Raw genomic sequence first — 19,137 nt, 5'->3', positions numbered from 1 at the left:
AATTAAGTCCCCATGAAACTTTAGGATGGTCATAATGTATGATAATAAATTATGATGGTAAATAGTTTAGGAACCATCTTAATAATGAGTGTGAAAGTTTAATTTTGCCCACATACTCACCTGAAAATGAAAACGAGTAGTTCAACTTTTCATCACAACTTCATATTTATTATATGAAGTACATTTATTCGACATATTTTGCTATACATTAATTCCCTGGCAATGGAGCATGCTTTGCAGCTGGTAAAATCAAAATAACAATCTGATAAAACAAAAAAAACTCTCCAGTTTGTAATGAAGTTGGGAGCTTGTTCTCTTTTTGCTAAGCACCAAACTGAACATGTAGCATACGATAAAGGAGTCAATGTGTTGTGTTTTTAAATAGTGTAGGACATACTACATTCTCCCTTCATATGAAAACCTATGTGCAGTGCATATTTACAATCCATAAATGGCATTTAGAATACATTTGTGACAAATGCTGTGTTTCATAAGGCCCCTTCTGGTTTCTAGAAATTGACACGTTTTAAAGAGGCTTTAATAATATTTTTCTTTTGTGAAGGATTATATATCACAGATAAAACCAAAAGGGTATTTTTCTTCATTAACTTAATGGCTGCTTAAACAAGTCACAAGTACTGGAAGGTCTTTTGATAGTCTTTCTAACATCGGTTTCGGGCCTGGTGGGGTCTTTGAGCAAATCTAGTCAAGGAGATCTGATATTTTGTACTAGTCTTTCTCTTCGTCCCTGTTTTCCTGACAAGCCACTGAAGGAGACTCACAGCCTCAGTTTCTCCACACACCATCTACCTATCACCTCTACATTCACCAGCAGCTACGACCAAACCAGTGTACGCCAACCTCTGTGCTTCCTGAAAAGGAAATGTGGCCAAACGCATCTGGAGGGCTCAGCAATGGGCAAGACTATAAACGACAATCACTTTAAATTTTGTCCTTTCAAGTCAACAGCTGGCTTATAAAAAGGCTTGTGCTGAATTTGGACAATGTTGTACATAGCTTTATCCTGCTACATATGGGCATTTTCCCCTCTCAGGAAAACCACACATTGGTCCGCTTGATAACAATACTGTTTGCATAGCCAAATGGACTTTAAATTATGTGGGTAAAACTTATTCCAGAGACGAAGGAGCAATATGGACAATTGCCTTGTCTTCCCACGGTCCTTCTAAGCAGCATCCAGGACTGTCTCTGGCAAGAATCCAGCAGCATCTCTGAAATGATATTGTCCTTATTGTGAATTCTTGCACCTGCCAAGCTTATAGTCAGGATGAAGAGTCTTCAGCTATACATTCAATCCTATGCAGGAGATCCTGAAATGTAGGACGTCCTTCTGGTTTCTAGAAATAGAAAAGTTTTTAAGAGGCTCTAATAATTGATATTTCTTTTGTCAACTCAAAATATTTCTCTGGTCTTTGTAGAGTTGCCAGCAGAAAGGGAGGGGGGAGCAGTGCAGCAGCTTGCAAAACCGAAAGTGCATTCCATAAGTGTTTTCAGAGATAGTAACTAGGTGACTGAAGTTTCTGCCATGCAAAATTCTAACTGGAGAGCATGACTGATGACTGGGCTATGGATGTGTCCCATTGGAGAATGTGAATTACGATACACCCAGGGGGTGGGGGAAAACCAGGGTCAAGGGTGACAATGAATGATGTGTCTCAGAGTCGGCTACACCCAGGCAGTGGCAGCATGTTAACTCCCAATAAATCCTCTTTAAATTCTGGAAGCTTGGCTCGACACTCACGATTTAAATGGGGTTAAGTGCTGGAATCCTGACATCCTTTTCTTTTGTGATGCATGACATGCAAATAGTCCTAAGTTAGCAACCCTCCAAAGGCTACTTACCACCAATTGTGGAGTTCACATGGCTGCATACACTTGCAGTCACATGACCACATTTTGAGTGTTTGGCAACTGGCTCACCTTTACAGCCTGTTGGCAGTGTTTCAGTCACATGACAGTAATTTATAATGTTTTCCTGTTGGTTTCCTGGCTTCTTTGGGCTGTTTCCAGCAAAAAAACACCCATTGTAACCACTGTGCCACAACAATTCTTACAAAAACACCCAAGGGTGTTTTTATAAGAGTTGCAGTGGCACAGTGGTTGGAACGCGGTATTGCAGGCTAATTCTGCTGACTGCCAGCAGTTCGATTCTCACCGGCTCATGGTTGACTCAGCCTTCCATCCTTCCGAAGTGGGTAAAATGAAGACCCCAATTGCTGGGGATAATATGCTGTCTCTAAACCACTCCGAGAGGGCTGAAAAGCCCTATGAAGCGGTTTATAAGTCTAAGTGCTATTGCTATTGTTATAGGAATACATGGATGTACTTATCAATCGCAGCATTCACTTAAGAGGATGGCATTCACTTAACAATTTTGCATTCAGTCACCAACCTCCGTAAAAAAAATGTAAAATTGGGTCTGGTCATGTGGGTATCTCAACTTATGACCGTCATTATTTAGGATGGAAATTCTGGACTCCCTTACAGTTGTAAATTGTGGACTAGTAAACCAAACTGAAAGGGTATTTTTCTTCATCAACTTGATTGGCTGCTTAAGCAAATCACAAATACTGGAAGAAGCCATTTAACAGAAAATTTTGATGATTATAAATAAAAAGTTATCCTATTACTGCATATGTTTTGGGGATGATATGATCCATGAAATGGACAGTGGTCTATATTTTACCCAATTATAAATTTGTTAGTCTTTATGGTGTCACGTGTTCTTTGCTGTTTTGCTGCCACTGTCTGTTGTGGTTCACTGGCAGCCTGTGCAGATGGCAGTGGAATCAGACAATCAGAACGGGGACCAGTCCAGGAGTCTGGAGAGGACTCGGATGAGGGTCCTGCATCCAATGGAGGGATGGGGCCAGGAGAATCTGGGAGTTATGTGCTGACTCTGGAGCCTATGGAGTCTGGCAGCAGCGAGGCAGAGGAACAAGGGGAACCTGTTCCCAGTGCACATGTGCGCAGAGCTGCTAGAAGGCGAGAGCAGCTGAAACAAAAGGGGTGATTGGGAGTAAGGCTGGGAGGTGATTGCCCCTCCCATAAGGTATTAAAGTCAGGCCAAGATGACGAAACCTTTGGAGGAAGCAAAGTAGTTCGATCGGTTCAGAATCGTCCTTGAAGCTCTTTGTACTTTGGTTAGGGATTTTTTTGTACTTTTCTAGTTCATTTGATACTTCTGTTTTTGGCAGCACTTCACAGAACTGAAAGGTGTGTGCTTATCTTGGGAGATTGTTTGAGATTAATTCCGGCTGAGAATGAAAACAATTCCCAGCGTTGCAATAAAATAAGTCTTGATTTTAAAATAAGTTTGTGCATGATTACAGTTTACAAAGCCTGGGTCAGAACACTGTCACGTGCTCATAAAGCACTCTGGTGACAAATAGGTTGAACAACTAAACAAGATTAATCCTTTTTTATTCACCGTTGTTTCAACCAAATCTATTGGAATCCACCTCAAGTATAGAAGTTATAAGAACATGACAGTTCTATTAAGAGTGAGGCAAGTTTTTGTTTATTGGTATTTCATTTCTGCACTTAGCTCACCCAAATCTTTCTACCTAATACCTTTCTTGTAGATAGAACTAACATATTAGGATCACATCCTGGCACTGTAAGACAGTACTGTCAATTGCTAATGTTTTTCTGACTTATAAAATTGCTGATTGTTAGAATTAAAAATCATTGTAATTTCCAATCTTTTAAGTCTACAGGTAGTCCGTGATTTATGGAACCAGAAATTACATTGCTAAACAGACCAGTTGGTGAAGTGATTCATATCTGATTTTATGAACCTTTTCTGCCATGGTTGTTAGCGAATCACTCCAGTTCTTAAGTGGACCACATGGTCATTAATGTGAATCTAGCTTCCCCCATTAAATAGTTGGAAGTTTGATGGGAAGGTACCAAATGGCATTCACATGATCCTTGGATGCTACAACCGTCATAAATGTATGCTCGTTGCTAAGCCCCAGATTTTGATCATATGAATATGACGATATTACGACGGTCACTAAATGGGACTGGTCATAAGTCACTCTTTTCAGTGCCACTGTAACTTTGAACTGTTGTTAAATGAATGGTTATTAAATGAGGACTAACTGTACAGTGGAAACTCAGGTCACGACCATAATCTGTTCCAGGACTTTTGTCGCAACCCGATTTGGTCGTGAACTGAAGCAAGTGTCATCTCATAAAATATTTCTATGGCCTTTTTAGAGTTGCCAACGGAAAGGGAGGGGGGAGCAGTGGGCATCTTGCATTCCATAAATGTTTTTAAAGATAGTTTCTAGGTGACTGAAGTTTCTGCCATGCAAAATTCTAACTGGAGAGCATGATTGATGACTCTTGGCTATGGATGTGTCCCATTGGAGAATATGAATTATGATACACCCAGGGGGTGGGGGAAAACCAGGGTCAAGGGTGACAATGAATGATGCGTCTCAGAGCCAACTACACCCAGGCAGTGCTGGCATGTTTACTCCTAATAAATCTTCTTTAACTTCTGGAAGTTCGGCTAGAGACTCATGATTTAAATGGGGGTAACTATCGGAGCCCTGACAGCGAGACTGACTGCGCATGCGCCTACAATTATGTGCATGCACAGAAGGGGAAACCGCCGCAGCTGTATGTGATCAGCACCCGACGATCTCTCCGCGACCAGAAGCAACAATTTTCCCAATTTTTTTTGTCATCTCCTGATTTGGTTGCGAACAGAAGCGTTCATGACCTGAGGTTCTACTGTACTTGATTTCTATTTTCAGACTCTGTTCTACTTACTCATCCCTGAATGAGTGAGGTTCAAGGTAAGGGTACTGTTCAGGCACCCACAAAAAAATGGGAGGAACATACAGCATTATTGCATTGGCTTACAGTCTGGAAATTTTCACTCGACTGACCGGCGGGGTGCAAAGAATGGTTGCATCTACTTTGGGTCACTCTTCATGCCAGAATACAGCAATAGGCCTACTGCAAGTGAAGTTGCAACATAACGTACCTCATGCCAGCACATTACCATCAAGTCATAAATATTCTTAGAAGCTAGCTTGGGTCGAAATAGCCGGTGTCCTTGTGTAATCATAGTCACCACTTCGTAGTTTGTGTTTGTCTCAAAGGGCATCTTCCCTTCCGTAAACACTTCCCACATGAGAACTCCTGCAAAATCAGAGAGAGAGAGACAGAGAGAAACAGAGAGAGACAGAGAGAGACAGACACAGAGAGAGAGAGACAGACACAGAGAGAGAGGGAGAGAGACAGAGACGACAGAGAGAAACAGAGAGAGAGAGAGAGAGACACAGAGAGAGAGACAGACACAGAGAGAGAGAGACAGAGACGACAGAGAGAGAGAGAGACAGAGAGAGAGATATTTGTCAAAGTTCACAGAAATAACTGAATTGAAACATTTCAATTCCAACGTTCTGGGTTATTCTCTAGGGTGGCAAATACACGTTAAAAGAAAATCAATCCTAATGAACTAAATAATCACCTTGCCTAAATCTTCTAAGGTTACTTAGTTTATCAACAATAGAATGATTAGACAAATGCTTATGAAATGAGCCTGAAAAATAGAACTAGGCATTAGGACTACACAGGCACCAAGAATGATTTAGAAGAGATGCTTCATACTCATTTCTCAGCTACTCATTAAAGCAGCAACATCTTTTTTTTACACTACTGAGGCCTGAAAGAAAAGTTGCCGCTGTTTTCATGAATGGCTTTAAAGAGCTGACTTTTTAAAGGAGTTCTTTTAAGCTGTGATAAAATAGCTGGTTGCTTTAAGAAGCTGCCTAGTTAAAGCAATTGTTAAGATATATACATATACGGTATAACCGAATGGTGACCTAGAAGGTAATTAAGGGGCTAATTGGGACGAGTACAGGAGATAGGAGCATTTAGGTGGGTGTGTTTATACCTTTAAATAGCATTGGAAGGCAGAAGCTTCCAGTGCTAATCTAGACCGGATAGTAGGCTGGATGGGAAGTTTGTTGTTTAACATTAAACACCTTGAAACCTGCTTTCTGCTGTTGTATGCTGGTTTGTGTGCAAATCTGTGAGCTTTCAGAAGACCGGCTAAGAGTTACTAATTTAACAACTGTGGCAAGAAAGATTGTAAAATGGGTCAAAATTCACTTAGCAACAGAAATATTCGGCTAAATAGTGGCTGTAAGTGGAGGAATAGCTATACAGCCAAATTTGAGAGCCTAACATACAAGCATTTTTACCAAAAGATCTTTGTGTGTGTGTGTGTGTGTGTGTGTGTGTGTGTGTGTGTGTGTGTAAAGCCAGCATTTCAAAATTACTAAACCTTTATAGCACAAGGTTATATAGTAATAAATCTATAGATAGTATAGTAATAGTATCGTATTGATATATAGTAATAGATCTCCATAAAAACAAGTGATTGTCATTTATATAAAATTTATTTACTTATCTATTTAAGTTTGTATGCTGCTCATCTTGCTATGGAGAGTGAACATTACATTATAAACTGCCCAAAGTCACTTAGGTGAGATGGGTGATGTAAAAATTTGATAAACATATAAAACAATCAGAACAGTTAACCAGAAACATGTGTTTTGTAATATTTTTGGAAACCACCAGAAGAAAATAAAGCACAAGTTAAAAAGAGGTTACAATATCTGAAATTCCTAAATGTTAAGTTTTAAGTTCTAATTTTCACTATAAGGCAGCGGTCTTTAACTTTGACAGCTTTAAGACTTGTGGACTTCAACTCCCAGAATTCCTCCAGTCATGTTAGCTCAGAAATTCTGGGAGATGAAGTCCACAAGTCTTAAATTTGCCAAGTTTGAAGACGCTTGCTATATGATGGCGAACCTATGGTCGCCCAAAAGAGCCCCACTACACCAGCCAGCTGATTGTTGGGTATCCACTGTGCATTCGCGGGGAGAAGCGCACGCATGCGCAGAGGCATGCGGTGTGTCTGGAAACCATGACACCCAGATTTTATCCAAGATTCCCTGTATTTTTTTTCTCATTCTATCTTAATTATAATTACTGCTTTGTTGGATTGTTTGAAGAGGAATGGAAGATTTGAAAAAGTAATCCTCCTAAATTTGTTTTTAAAAAGTTAAACAATCTTACCAAAAGACCAAACGTCAGACTTGCTGCTGAATCGGCTGTAATTGAAAACTTCAGGCGGACACCACTTCACAGGAAATTTAGCGCCTGAAGAGCTGGTGTACTGATCATCAAGAACATACCTAAAAGGAGAAAAAAATAATCCTTCCTCTGAAATGAATTACAAGGGAACCTCGGTACTTGACGGCTTCAAAACTCGTCAAATTTGATATTCGACGCATTTTGATGTGAAAATGGTGTCCCATTACTCGGCGTTTGTTTAGTGCTCAATGCGCTGCAATAGGAAAAGAGGGACAGATGTAGAGAATGGACAGGAAGTTGGCCATGCTGGGAAGGTCACTGCAAAAGGAGGGGGATGGCCACAGAAGGCGGACAGGACATCGGCCATGCCGAGAAGATCACGGAGGTAGAAAAAGGGACAAGAGGAAGTTCTTCCCAGCACAAACAAAGGGTCACGTGATAAGTCACATGGTCTGTTTGTGATACGTCCATTTTAGTACTCATTGCACTTCCTGGAACAAATTAATGCCAAGTACTGAGGTAGCTCTGTACACAAAAAACTGACACAGAGAGTCCTTCAACAAGGACCACTTGTTTAACAACGGTTCAAAATTAAGATGCCACTGAAAAAAAGTGACTTTAACCCGTCCTTGGTATTATGACTGTTGCACAATCCTTCTTGCAGTTGCATGATTGTGATTTGCAAAACCTTCCTAGATGCCTTCTGGTGAGTAAAGCCGATGAGGGAAGCCGGATTTGCTTAACAACATGATTTGCTTCCATTACTGCGTGATTTGCTTAATGACCACGGGAAACAGGATTGTTAAAATTGGCTTAATGGCTGTGTTGCTTATCCACTGAAATTTCAGTCCCAATTGTGGTGATAAGTTGAGGACTACCTATATTCAACATTCATGTCACTGCCTAACAGTAATGGATACATTTGACAAATGGAATTTAAAAGGACAGACCTATCACATAGACCCGTGAGGGCGAACCTGTGGTCGCCCAAAAGAGCCCCACTGCACCAGCCAGCTGATTGTTGGGTATCTGCTACGCATTCGTGGGGGAGAAGTGCCCGCATGCACAGAGGCATGCAGTATGGGGGGGTCACGTGCATGCACAGGGGCGGGGGGAGTCACGCATGTATTGCATCATGGGTGAAGGACGCATGCAAGCGCTCTTTTGGCATGCAACGTGGAAAAGGTTAGTCAACACTGACACAGACTGACTCTGGATAACTGTTGGCAGCTAGAATATTTTTCAGTCCTCTGCATCTGAGGTAGGTGAGTTAAATTTGGTTATGTAAGCAACACATTATTGGGGTCTGTTTTAAGTTAAAAACATGGCCACCACCCTGCCACTTTGGAAAGTGCAAATGTAACTTTAAAATATTCCCATTAAATGTATACAGATGACTAATACCTTGTCATTCCAAAATCAGATACTTTCACCACTCCTGACTCATTCACTAAGCAGTTTCTAGCAGCCTAGAGAAAGAAAGAAAGAAAAAAGTAAAACAGCAGTTGGATTGCATGTCATGGATGTGGTCTGATTTCTGCTTAATGTCTAAGAGTTACACAAGTGTAGAGATATCAGGCACCAAAAACTAAGAAAGATTATGTTGCAAGTCTTCAAAGCAGAATTCTGTATGGCTTCTCACCATCAACAGAATCATGCCAAACTAAAGCATGCTACCACCCTCAGAAAGCATGGCTGGCTAGGGAATTCTGGGAGTTGAAGTCCACACGTCTTCAAACTGCCAAGGCTGAGAAATACGAATTGAGTGTAATGCAAATCAAGGGTCTCCAGCTATGAGTAGGCTACTTCTGCCTACAATTTGGCAATTCGAATCTCACCAGTCTCAAGTTTGACTCAGCCTTCTATCTTTCCGAGGTAGGTAAAATGAGGACCCAAACTGTTAGGGGCAAGAGGCTGACTCTGTAGGGGCAATAAAGCACCGTAAAGCAGTATATAAGTCTAAGTACAATTGCTATTTGAATTATGGATTTTTTTTTCAGGCAAGCCCAGAATTATGGGGTTTTTTTTCCCCAAGAGAAAAGTAAAAGCAATAACTAGGTTTACTGGAGAGCATCCTGAAGATCATTTTAGATATGCTTTAATCTGTTTAGTGTTCCCCTTTCCAGAATGGGTCAAATGTAGCATAAAATCTATGATGGAAATCCTCTCTGCTCTTCCCCAAATGCTCAAAGCCAAGATTGATTTGATGTTTTTCTGCCCCACTGTCACTTTCCAGCTATAGCTTCCAGATAACTATCAAGAGCAGCCTGATGTGAAACATGTTATAGTAATCCACTTGTAAGAAGAATAGGAATGAGAGGCTGTTAACATGTGTGTTACCGTTCTGAGTAATGCACCCATTGAAAGCAAAACTCCGAGGCAGGTAGATTCCTCGAAGAACATGTTTATTGGATACATCATATCGGCACAGCTGGTGAAAACCAACTCTAAAAGTTCCCATTGTTTTCACCTAATTAAAAGAGTAAAACTTCCCCCTCCCAGGTATAACCAGTCACATTGTCCAATGAATATAGCTGGCAGGCTCCTCTCCTCCTTCATCAGCCACCTGTTATCATGACCTTGGTTCCCACAAGATAACTTTTTGTTTTGACTGTTAGCCGGGCTATTTACTTCCCCTCTCCCTTCCCTCTCTCAGGCTTCGTGGCAACTATGAAGCAGCACAAGGAGACTTCTGCCAGATTCACTTCAGAGTTGACAATGTGTGGAAAAGTGACCTTTTTGAAAAGCACCCATTGCCATTCATGGTGGAGAAAAACACCAGCTTTAATTTCTCCTTTGCAAGTCCTTAAAGGGACATGACTCCTACTTTGCATAGCTTTTGGTCAAAACATTTCATAAACATAAAAATTCAGACCCTTTAGATCCTGTGTGTCAGGATTCCGGCAGTTACCCCCATTTAAATCATGAGTTTCGAGCCAAACTTCCCAAACTTAAAGAGGATTTATTGGGAGTTAAACTTTCTGGCACTGCCTGGGTGTAGCCGACTCTGAGACACATCATTCATTGTCACCCTTGACCCTGGTTTTCCCCCGCCCCCTGGGTGTATCGTAATTCACATTCTCCAATGGGACACATCCATAGCCCAGAGTCATCAATCATGCTCTCTAGAATTATGCCTGGCAGAAACTTCAGTCACCTAGTTACTATCTCTGAAAACATTTATGGAACGCACTTTCGGTTTGCAAGCTGCTACACTGCTCCCCCCCTCCCTTTCTGCTGGCAACTCTAAAAAGGCCATAGGAATATTTTTTGAGTTGACCCTGGGCTTTATGAATGCAACAAATGTACCCATGTTCATCCCCGGACTTACCAAATCTCTGTGTATGAAGCTATTTCTCTCCAAGTATTCCATTCCTTCAGAGACATCCTGACACATAGTCAGCAGATTGTCTTTAGTAAAGTGTCCACGTCTTTGGCGAAGATAATTTAGAAGACAGCCATGCTCCATAAACTCCGTCACTATGTAGATAGGCCTCTGCTGGGTACAAACGCCATATAGCTGGACTAATTTCGGATGCGTCAACTTCCTGAAAGTAGTTTTAAAAAAGAAAGAGTTAAACATGGGATTCATAGGGAAATGGAAATAGAAATATAGACCTAGTTTTCTTCATGAATATTTATGGAGATTCTCAGTCATCCAGGTCAGGATTGTCCCAAAGGTGCTTTCTTTCAAGAGGCAACTGGGCTTTCTGGTTTTTTTTCTTAGAAGACGTTTCGCTTCTCATCCAAGAATCTTCTTCAGCTCTAACTGGATGGTGGGGAACGGAAGGATTTATGCTCCTTGCAGACAGCTGGTCATTTGCATCCTTTTAGTGGGTAGATAAAACTCCAAGTGGCCTCAACGACCCTCTAAAAGGATGCAAATGACCAGCTGTCTGCAAGGAGTACAAATCCTTCCGTTCCCCACCATCCAGTCAGAGCTGAAGGAGATTCTTGGATGAGAAGCGAAACGTCTTCGAAGAACAAACAAGTTGCCTCTTGAAAAAGCCACCTTTGCGTCATGAAGTTAACTTTACTTAGAAAGCATACATGTCCGGAAAGAAGTCAACGGGAAATAGCTTAGGCAGTCTTTATGCTAAAAATAACAAATAACAAATTCAGAAGTGTTAAAGTTGCAGAGTAGCAGAGCAAAACAGCAAATCCTAGTAATGCCTTATAACTGCAGGCCTACAGAGCATTTAATATTATGGCAGATGGAGTTAAGCGATCAAGATTTAGGAGTTGAAACAAATTCAAACTGCAGGCTCAGACTTTAGCATACAGAAATGTGGCTGTAACGCTCCACCACTGATATATCCCCAAAATGTAATGTTTTTGCAAGGTTGCACGTCTAAAATAAATACAATAGACAGTTGGGGTTATATCGATCTAACCTAGTAAGAATAGATTTTTCTTTTTTCCGTACAATAGAATTGTTTACAGTAGAGAGTCCTAGTTTCTGAATCTTTAATGTTAAAGGTGAAAACCACAAATCCTATTACAATTTCAAACCTGCTCCCGTGAAACATCGTTTTATATGTTAAGCATTTAAATATGTCAGTGAAGTGGTTCATGAATGTATCTATGCTGGAAGATATTAAGCAGGTGGAACAAAAATGGCAATTTTTTTTTTTGTATAAGTAGGGATTTGATTATATCACTGCCTTTAGTATGGGATACTATATGTATTTCACTAGCAATATATTTTGCTAATAATAATAGTATCGTTGTTTAAACAGCCCATTCTTCTTCTGATCAAAATACAGATTTGTTTCCTGCTAAATTTGAGCTTAGAAAGTTTGATACTTCCAAAATAAATGTACAGTGCATCAAGCAACAAAATAAGGAGAGAACTAGCATCGGCTTTTGATGTTCTGACTCAGACAATAGATGTAATTCTTTGAAGTGCAGGGAAACAGACCAGCACATCTGACGATGTTCAGAAGACATTTCTTAAGATGTTTTGCAGCCTTATTCTTTAATGATTATCCAGCCCCTTTGCCTGTTACTCACATCATCACTTTGGCTTCTTCTATAAAATCCTCTTCATACATGGCACCTTCTCGGATGGCCTTGATGGCTACTTTGTACTGGGCTCTCCATTTGCCCAGCCGCACTACGCCAAAGAGGCCACTGCCCAGTTCTCGCATAAAGGTGAGTTCTGCAGGGTTGATTTCCCATTTCTCTATAAAAAAAACCAACAGCAACAACAAGAACAGATCACTTGAGGATAAACCTCCAAGACAAATTGGAAGAATTTTAATTGTCAGTATTCTTTGCATGAATTCTGGTGACCGGTAGTTAAGATTAGGCACAGTTCAACGAACCAGCAAATCCCATCACTGGCTGGACCAGGCCCCGTCCATTTTTTGGCCTGGTTTGGGGGCCATTTTCAGTCTGTTTTACAGGCGCATGGAACGCTGTTACCTTCCCACCAAAGTGGTCCCTATTTTTATTACTTGTATTTTTTTAACCTGCTTTCAAACTGCTAGGTTGGCAGAAGATGGGACCAGTAACAGGAGCTCACTGTGTTAGGCAGCACTAGGGATTCAAACCGCCGAACTGCTGACCTTTCTGATCGACAAGCTCAGAATCTTAGCCATTGAGACACCACGTCATTTATTTGTTTGTTTGTTTATTTATTGTATAAACATGATTTATACTGTTAGGCAAAGTACTGGTGGGTACAAACTACTGGTAGGTACAAAGTACTGAAAAAAAGTGACTTACGACCATTTTTCACACTTAAGACCGTTGCAGCATCCATATAGTCCTATGTTTTACATACGGATGCTGGACAACTGGTTAATATTTATGATGGCTGCAGGGTCCCAGGGTCATGTGATTCCCCTTTTACAAACTTCTGACAAACAAAGTCAATGATTCAATTATCAGTTGTGTTACCAACGTAACAACCGCAATGGTTCACTTAACAAATGTGGCAAGAAAAATCGTAAAATGGGGCAAAACTCACTTAACAAATGTTTCACTAAGCAACATAAATGTTGGGCTCAATTTTAGTTGTAAATTGAGGACTTCCTGTATAGGCTTTATAGAACTGAGATTTTCTGCATCATAATGGACAAATATAATTAAAAGGATAAATACATTATGCTACATATTTTAACTGCTGCTAGGATTTCCTAGGCACAATTTTGGAAGGAAGAAATTGTACCACCAGAGGGTGTTGTTATAAAAAAAATTTTTAGACTGTGCAGAGATGGATGGACTAACAATGAAATTAAGAGACAAAGAAGAGTTGATATATTATAATGTCTGGGATGCCTGGTATGAATGGTTTATGAATAAAAAGAAATCAAAATGGTAATTAGGTATAAAATAACAAACTATATAAATAAATATCTGTATTCATATCTATATTTATTTATATATTAAGTTGAAATTGTATAATGAAAGAAATATGTATGTAGAAAGATGATAAAGAAATGTAAAAGATGTTTTGACATTGATATAATGATGTATAAAGTTTTATTTTATGTTTTTAAATTTTGAAAACTAAATAAAATTTACTAAATTTAAATAAAAATAAAAAAAAATGGAGAGGAAATAAATACATTTCAGTTCTTCGTTTATGTACAAAATCAGTAATATTTTCATACAGAAACATAAATGTACCATAGCTGAATCCAGCAGTAGTTGGTGAAGGTTTCACTTTTGGAGTCACTGGGTATCGTAGCCTCGTCACAAGCCCTAAGATTCACAGAAAATTCAAACAGTGAGTAAGTAACTTTGAAAATTAAGCAAGATGAACAATACTTTCTGGTGTTTTAATGTTAACTATGTCATTTTCCTATAGCATCATTCGTATATATTTTGAATATATACGATTTAAGCACATTAAGCCTTTTCCTGTTAGTTTTCACAAACATTTCAGTACAAGAAAGGAATTATTGAGTCTGTCATCTGCACTTCTGTTAACTGTCTGGTTTGGTTCTGCAACCCAACAAGACAGACACAGACTTCAGAGGATAGTTAGAACTGCAGAAAAAACAATTGCTACCAACCTGCCTTCCATCAAGGACCTGCACGAGTCAAAAAGAGGGCTGTGAAAATATTTACAGACCCCTCACATCCCAGACATAAACTGTTTCAACTCCTTCCCTCAAAACGACACTATAGAGCACTGCACACCAGAACAATTAGACACAAGGACAGTTTTTCCCCAAACTCCATCACTCTGCTAAACAAATAATTCCCTCAACACTGTCCAACTACAGTATTTACAAAGTCTGCACTATTATTACTATTCATCTTCTCATCATGACTGTAACTTTGTTGCTTGTATCCTTACAATTTATACTGACTGTTTCCTGGTATGATTTGACTACTTATTGTACCCTTTGACTATTAAGTGTTGTACTTTATGATTCTTGACTCTTGACAAATGTATCTTTTCTTTTATGTACACTGAGAGCATTTGTACCAAGACAAATTTCTTGTGTGTCCAATCACAATTGACCAATAAAAAATTCTATCTATCTATCTATCTATCTATCTATCTATCTATCTATCTACCTACCTACCTACCTACCTACCTACCTAAGAATTTATAGCTATCAGCAGTATGGAAAATTAGAATTATTCTATTGTTTGAAACCTGCAAAATATAGGATGAATTAAATCATTTTCAATAAAAATTTGGAACTTCTAAGCATCCTATATGACCAAAGAAGAGGTGGGGTAGAATCTTATTTGAATAATTTATTTTCTTGAATCATATTAAAACCATTCAGCATCTTCAAAAGACCTGAAATTTAATAGTTTGGAGTTACAAAGTACAAATTAAAGGGTAAAAAACTCAGCGTCATTTACCTGCAGCGTTGTGTTTATGATAGTCAATTAACTCTGGAATGGAGTCAAAAAGATGCTTTTCCGCCAAATAATATTGCTTTTGTGATGTCATTGTTTCTTTTATATGGTAGTGTCTTATGCCAGATAGCCCTTCTCTAAAAAAACACAACAAATCATGTAGAAATTAAAACAGATTTTTGTTTTGCTGAATAACCTCATGCTCTTATCTAGCTAACAAAATATTTCATTTCAATTTGGAGGCCTATAAGTACTCAATATGGGCCTATTTTAGGAACAGACTTTTCTCCATCAGTGGTCTTAACTACAAGAAAATGTGGACAAACTCAGTTGCTCCTTAGCACCTTTAGCAGCTTTCAAGGGAAATAAAATGAATTTGATTTTTCAGAAACAGCATAGTTTTGGAAATATGCATGTCCCTCGTTACATTCAAATCAACTCAGAAACGTCTTCCATTAATTCACTGAGGCATAGTCAAGAATCCAGTTTTGAACACTAACGAGATTTCTGAAGCCAGCAAAGAAGATCAAAGCAAGATTTAATATTTTGTTACATTAAGTAGCAGGTATATATCACTTCAAGATCTCTGAGAACTAGGTCCATCATTCGATTTGACTCTTCTCTTACATATACCTTTTAAAGGACAAAATAAGAACAGTAAGGAATGGAGGTAGTCCTTGACTTACAACAGCTCTTTTAGTGACCATTTCAAGTTACAAGAGCACTGCAAAAAGTGACTTATGAGCAGTGGTGTGTTTCAAATTTTTTTTACCACCGGTTCGGTGGGCATGGCTTGGTGGGCGTGCTTTGTGCACACGCACAAACCTTGTACACACGTGCGCACCTAATGCACACTTTGTGCAGGCGCAGAGGCATTTTGACTTGCCTCCTGCAATCCTGCGCTCTCCCTGTCGCTTCAGCAGCTGCCTCGCAACACTCTGCTGTGCCGCGCAAAACAGCTGCACTTCAAAAGAAGGACATAAAGGTTAGTATGGGAGCCCAGGCGGGCGGGCGGGCCCAACAGCAGAGCAGCAGAGAGAACCAGTTTGGTCTCTTCTGCTCATTGGCGCTACCAGCTCGTCCGAACCAGGCTGAACCGGTAGAATACCACCACTGCTTATGACTGTATTTCACACCTAAGACCATTGCAGCATTCCTAGGGTCATGTGATCAAAATTCAGACACTTGGCAACTGGGTCATACTTATGATGGTTGCCGTGTCCTGGGGTCATGTGATCCCCTTTTGCAACCAGCAAAGTCAATGGGAAACCAGATTCATTTTACAACCAAGTTACTAACTTATCAACCGCAGTAGTTCACTTAATAATTGTGACATTGGTGGGATGCTGCTGGATTAACAAGCAGTTTGCTGAGTGTGTGCACACACAGCGCTGAAAATGGAGCATTTAGAACAGGGGTAGTCAACCTTTTTATACCTACCGTCCACTTTTGTATCTCTGTTAGTAGTAAAATTTTCTCTAACCGCCCACCGGTTCCACAGTAATGATGATTTATAAAGTAGGGGACAAAACCCCTACCTCCAACCATGAAAGCTGGAATGCCCACTAGTGGGCGGTAGGGACCAGGTTGACTACTACTGATTTAGCAGCTCAGTTGATTACCTTCCAAATCAGCAACAGTAAGTAGAACAGCAGGGAGGAGGGGAATCAGTTGTGCCACACGAATGAGATGAACTACAAAGCAGGAAATAAAGGACAGGATAGGGGGCGCGGGGAAGGTGATCATCGGAACTACCGGTTCGCTCGAACCAGTCTGAGTCGGCAGCATCTCACCACTGAACTGTGGCAAGAAAGGCTGTAAAATGGGGTAAAACTCACTTAACAAATGTTTCGCTTAGCAACAGAAATTTTGGGCTCCATTGTGGTCTTAAGTTGAGAACAACCTGTATATATAAATTATTTCCAGATAAGAAGTTCTACCAGAAAAATCTACTAGTTATAGGTTGGAAAAACCAATGCCATAACTTGAATACCTATATCAGTGGTGGCTAACCTTTTTGGGCTCCTGTGCCAAAAACTGCGCGCGTGCCAGCACGCACACACTCGCATGCCAGCACCCAGAATGCAATGCGTGCGCCCCCTTCCCACTCCCCTGGGCACACAATCTCCCCACCCCACGCCCCTTACCTGCACTGCACCTCACAGCTGATTTTTCGGCTAGTTTGAGGCCTTTATTGACCTCCCAGAGGCTTGGGAAAAACCTCTGCAAGGCTTTTCAGGCCAAATTATAGGCCCGTTTCGTCACTTCTGGTATTACAGGAAGTGACGAAACGGGCCTGTAATTCATCCTGAAAAGCCTTGCAGAGGCTTTTTCCAAGCCTCTGGGAGGCTGAAAAAGGCCTCAAACCAAATGAAAATAAATCAGCTGTGAGGCACAGCCACTTGTGGTTTGCGTGCCATAGGTTCACCATCATGGATCTAGATTCTAATATATTAACTTGGTTGACTTAGCATTTGCAGAATGTATATTAAAAACCAGCAGGAATCTGATTAACAATCTTATTAAAAGGCACAGACTTTTGTGAACTACTGCTTATTTCATCAGGTGCCTTTCAGCAGATGTTCTAAAAAAGCTACGTTTTTAATAAAATTGTTAGCTGCAAAGGAAAAGTTTCTACCAAAGTCCTGATTTTTTCGCTAACATTAATTGACACGTCTCTCCTCCTACCTAATGTTTACCATGTATTATTTAGTCTGGATTTATGACAAACAAATGAGCATTGCATATTTTACCATGATTAATTAATATTTTGGATATAGCTCAAGAGAGATTGGGTTCGGCTGTATTAATATCTTTGACACTAAGCAAATCTCATATATTCAGAAATATTATTGCAGTCAACAAAATATTAATACAAAACATGGAGCAGCTTTATATATGAACCTTAATACTAGCACCTTAATATAGCACTAGCATACTTAGAACCTAAATTACAGCTATATGGATAAAAAAGAAAGGAATTTTTGCAAACTGAAAGTTGAACATGTGTGCATATATGTATGAAAAGTTAATGCATTCCAGGTTGTTTATATTTGGTGATTGCTAGGAATTTAGGAGATTAAGTATATCAAATTTAGTCTAGTAGTGGCAACAGTCATTTCAATGTCAAGCAACATTTTATTTAGTTTAATTGATCTGATTTGCTATTTCGGTAAATGGAGCCTCCAGAGAATATTTCTTTTTTTATAAGATCGGGTCTCTGTAAACGCATAAGAATTTTTTTTTAATGTGCAGGGAGAACTAGTTATCATCAGTGGGTTCAAAAACTTACCCTCCAAATTTTGCGTAAAGTGATACCGTATATAAACCTGGTTGGCTGGAGTCCCTCACCATAAACCCCCCTTCTTTATCCTAAAATCCAAGAAAAAGAAATGAAACTTTTATTAGAAACCAACCAAAATTCGTTGTTGCATGATTTGCAAGATTCACAATTTACTTATATGGCATTAGAAATTGCAAGGGACTCCAACCATGATAAATGCTAGCTCTGCTTTGACAAGGTGCTTCCCCGGAGGAAAAATTGCTATCAGGAACAAAGCATTAGACCTTTGAACCATTAGAACACTCTTGAAGTTTTAAAAAAATCAGTGTTAAAATTTGGCTGTTGCACACCCACTCAAGGATATATCTCTCAAAGTATTTCTGTGTATCTTCCAAAGGACATCACTGTTTCAAAGCTCCAAAAAAAAAAAAAGGTGCTTGTGATACTCTAGCATACTTCGCAAAGATCCTCTTCCAAATGAATACTGGTAGAGATGCGGTGGCTCAGTGGCTAAGATGCTGAGCTTGTCGATCAGAACGGTTGGCAGTTTGGCAGTTCGAATCCCTAGCACCGCCTAACGAAGTGAGTTCCCGTTCCTTGTCCCAGCTTCTGCCAACCTAGCAGTCTGAAAGTATGCAAAAATCCAAGTAGAAAAATAGGGACCACCTTGGGTGGGAAGGTAACAGCGTTCTGTGCACCTTCGGCATTTAGTCATGCTGGCCACCTGACCACGGAGACGTCTTCGGACAGCGCTGACTCTTCGGCTTTGTAACAGAGATGAGCACTGCCCCCTAGAGCCGGAAACGACTAACGCATATGTGCAAGGAGAACCTTTACCTTTAATGAACACTGAGCATTTGATAACGGTTTTGTATCAG

The 19,137-nt window shown here is 39.9% G+C and overlaps 1 protein-coding gene across 2 annotated transcripts in view; it reads right to left on the bottom strand.

Annotated features, from left to right (window-relative positions):
- Positions 1-146: 146 nt before the first annotated feature.
- TEC (tec protein tyrosine kinase) overlaps positions 147-19,137 on the bottom strand; it is a 73,188-nt gene continuing 54,197 nt past the window's right edge. For both annotated transcript variants that reach the window (XM_026699915.2, XM_026699914.2), the window contains exons 10-18: positions 18,269-18,348; positions 14,980-15,113; positions 13,783-13,857; positions 12,160-12,331; positions 10,478-10,694; positions 8,551-8,615; positions 7,129-7,247; positions 5,024-5,181; positions 147-1,358 (exon numbers count right to left, since the gene is read on the bottom strand). In XM_026699915.2, the coding sequence (XP_026555700.1) occupies positions 1,284-1,358; positions 5,024-5,181; positions 7,129-7,247; positions 8,551-8,615; positions 10,478-10,694; positions 12,160-12,331; positions 13,783-13,857; positions 14,980-15,113; positions 18,269-18,348 (1,095 nt within the window). In that variant the 3' untranslated portion in view covers positions 147-1,283. The remainder of the gene's footprint in view (positions 1,359-5,023; positions 5,182-7,128; positions 7,248-8,550; positions 8,616-10,477; positions 10,695-12,159; positions 12,332-13,782; positions 13,858-14,979; positions 15,114-18,268; positions 18,349-19,137) is intronic.

This window comes from Pseudonaja textilis, chromosome 6, assembly GCF_049901715.1.
Source record: "Pseudonaja textilis isolate UNSWEBS1 chromosome 6, rPseTex1.2, whole genome shotgun sequence".
In the NCBI taxonomy this organism is placed as follows: domain Eukaryota; kingdom Metazoa; phylum Chordata; class Lepidosauria; order Squamata; family Elapidae; genus Pseudonaja; species Pseudonaja textilis.
This window is presented reverse-complemented; position numbering and strand designations above follow the sequence as displayed.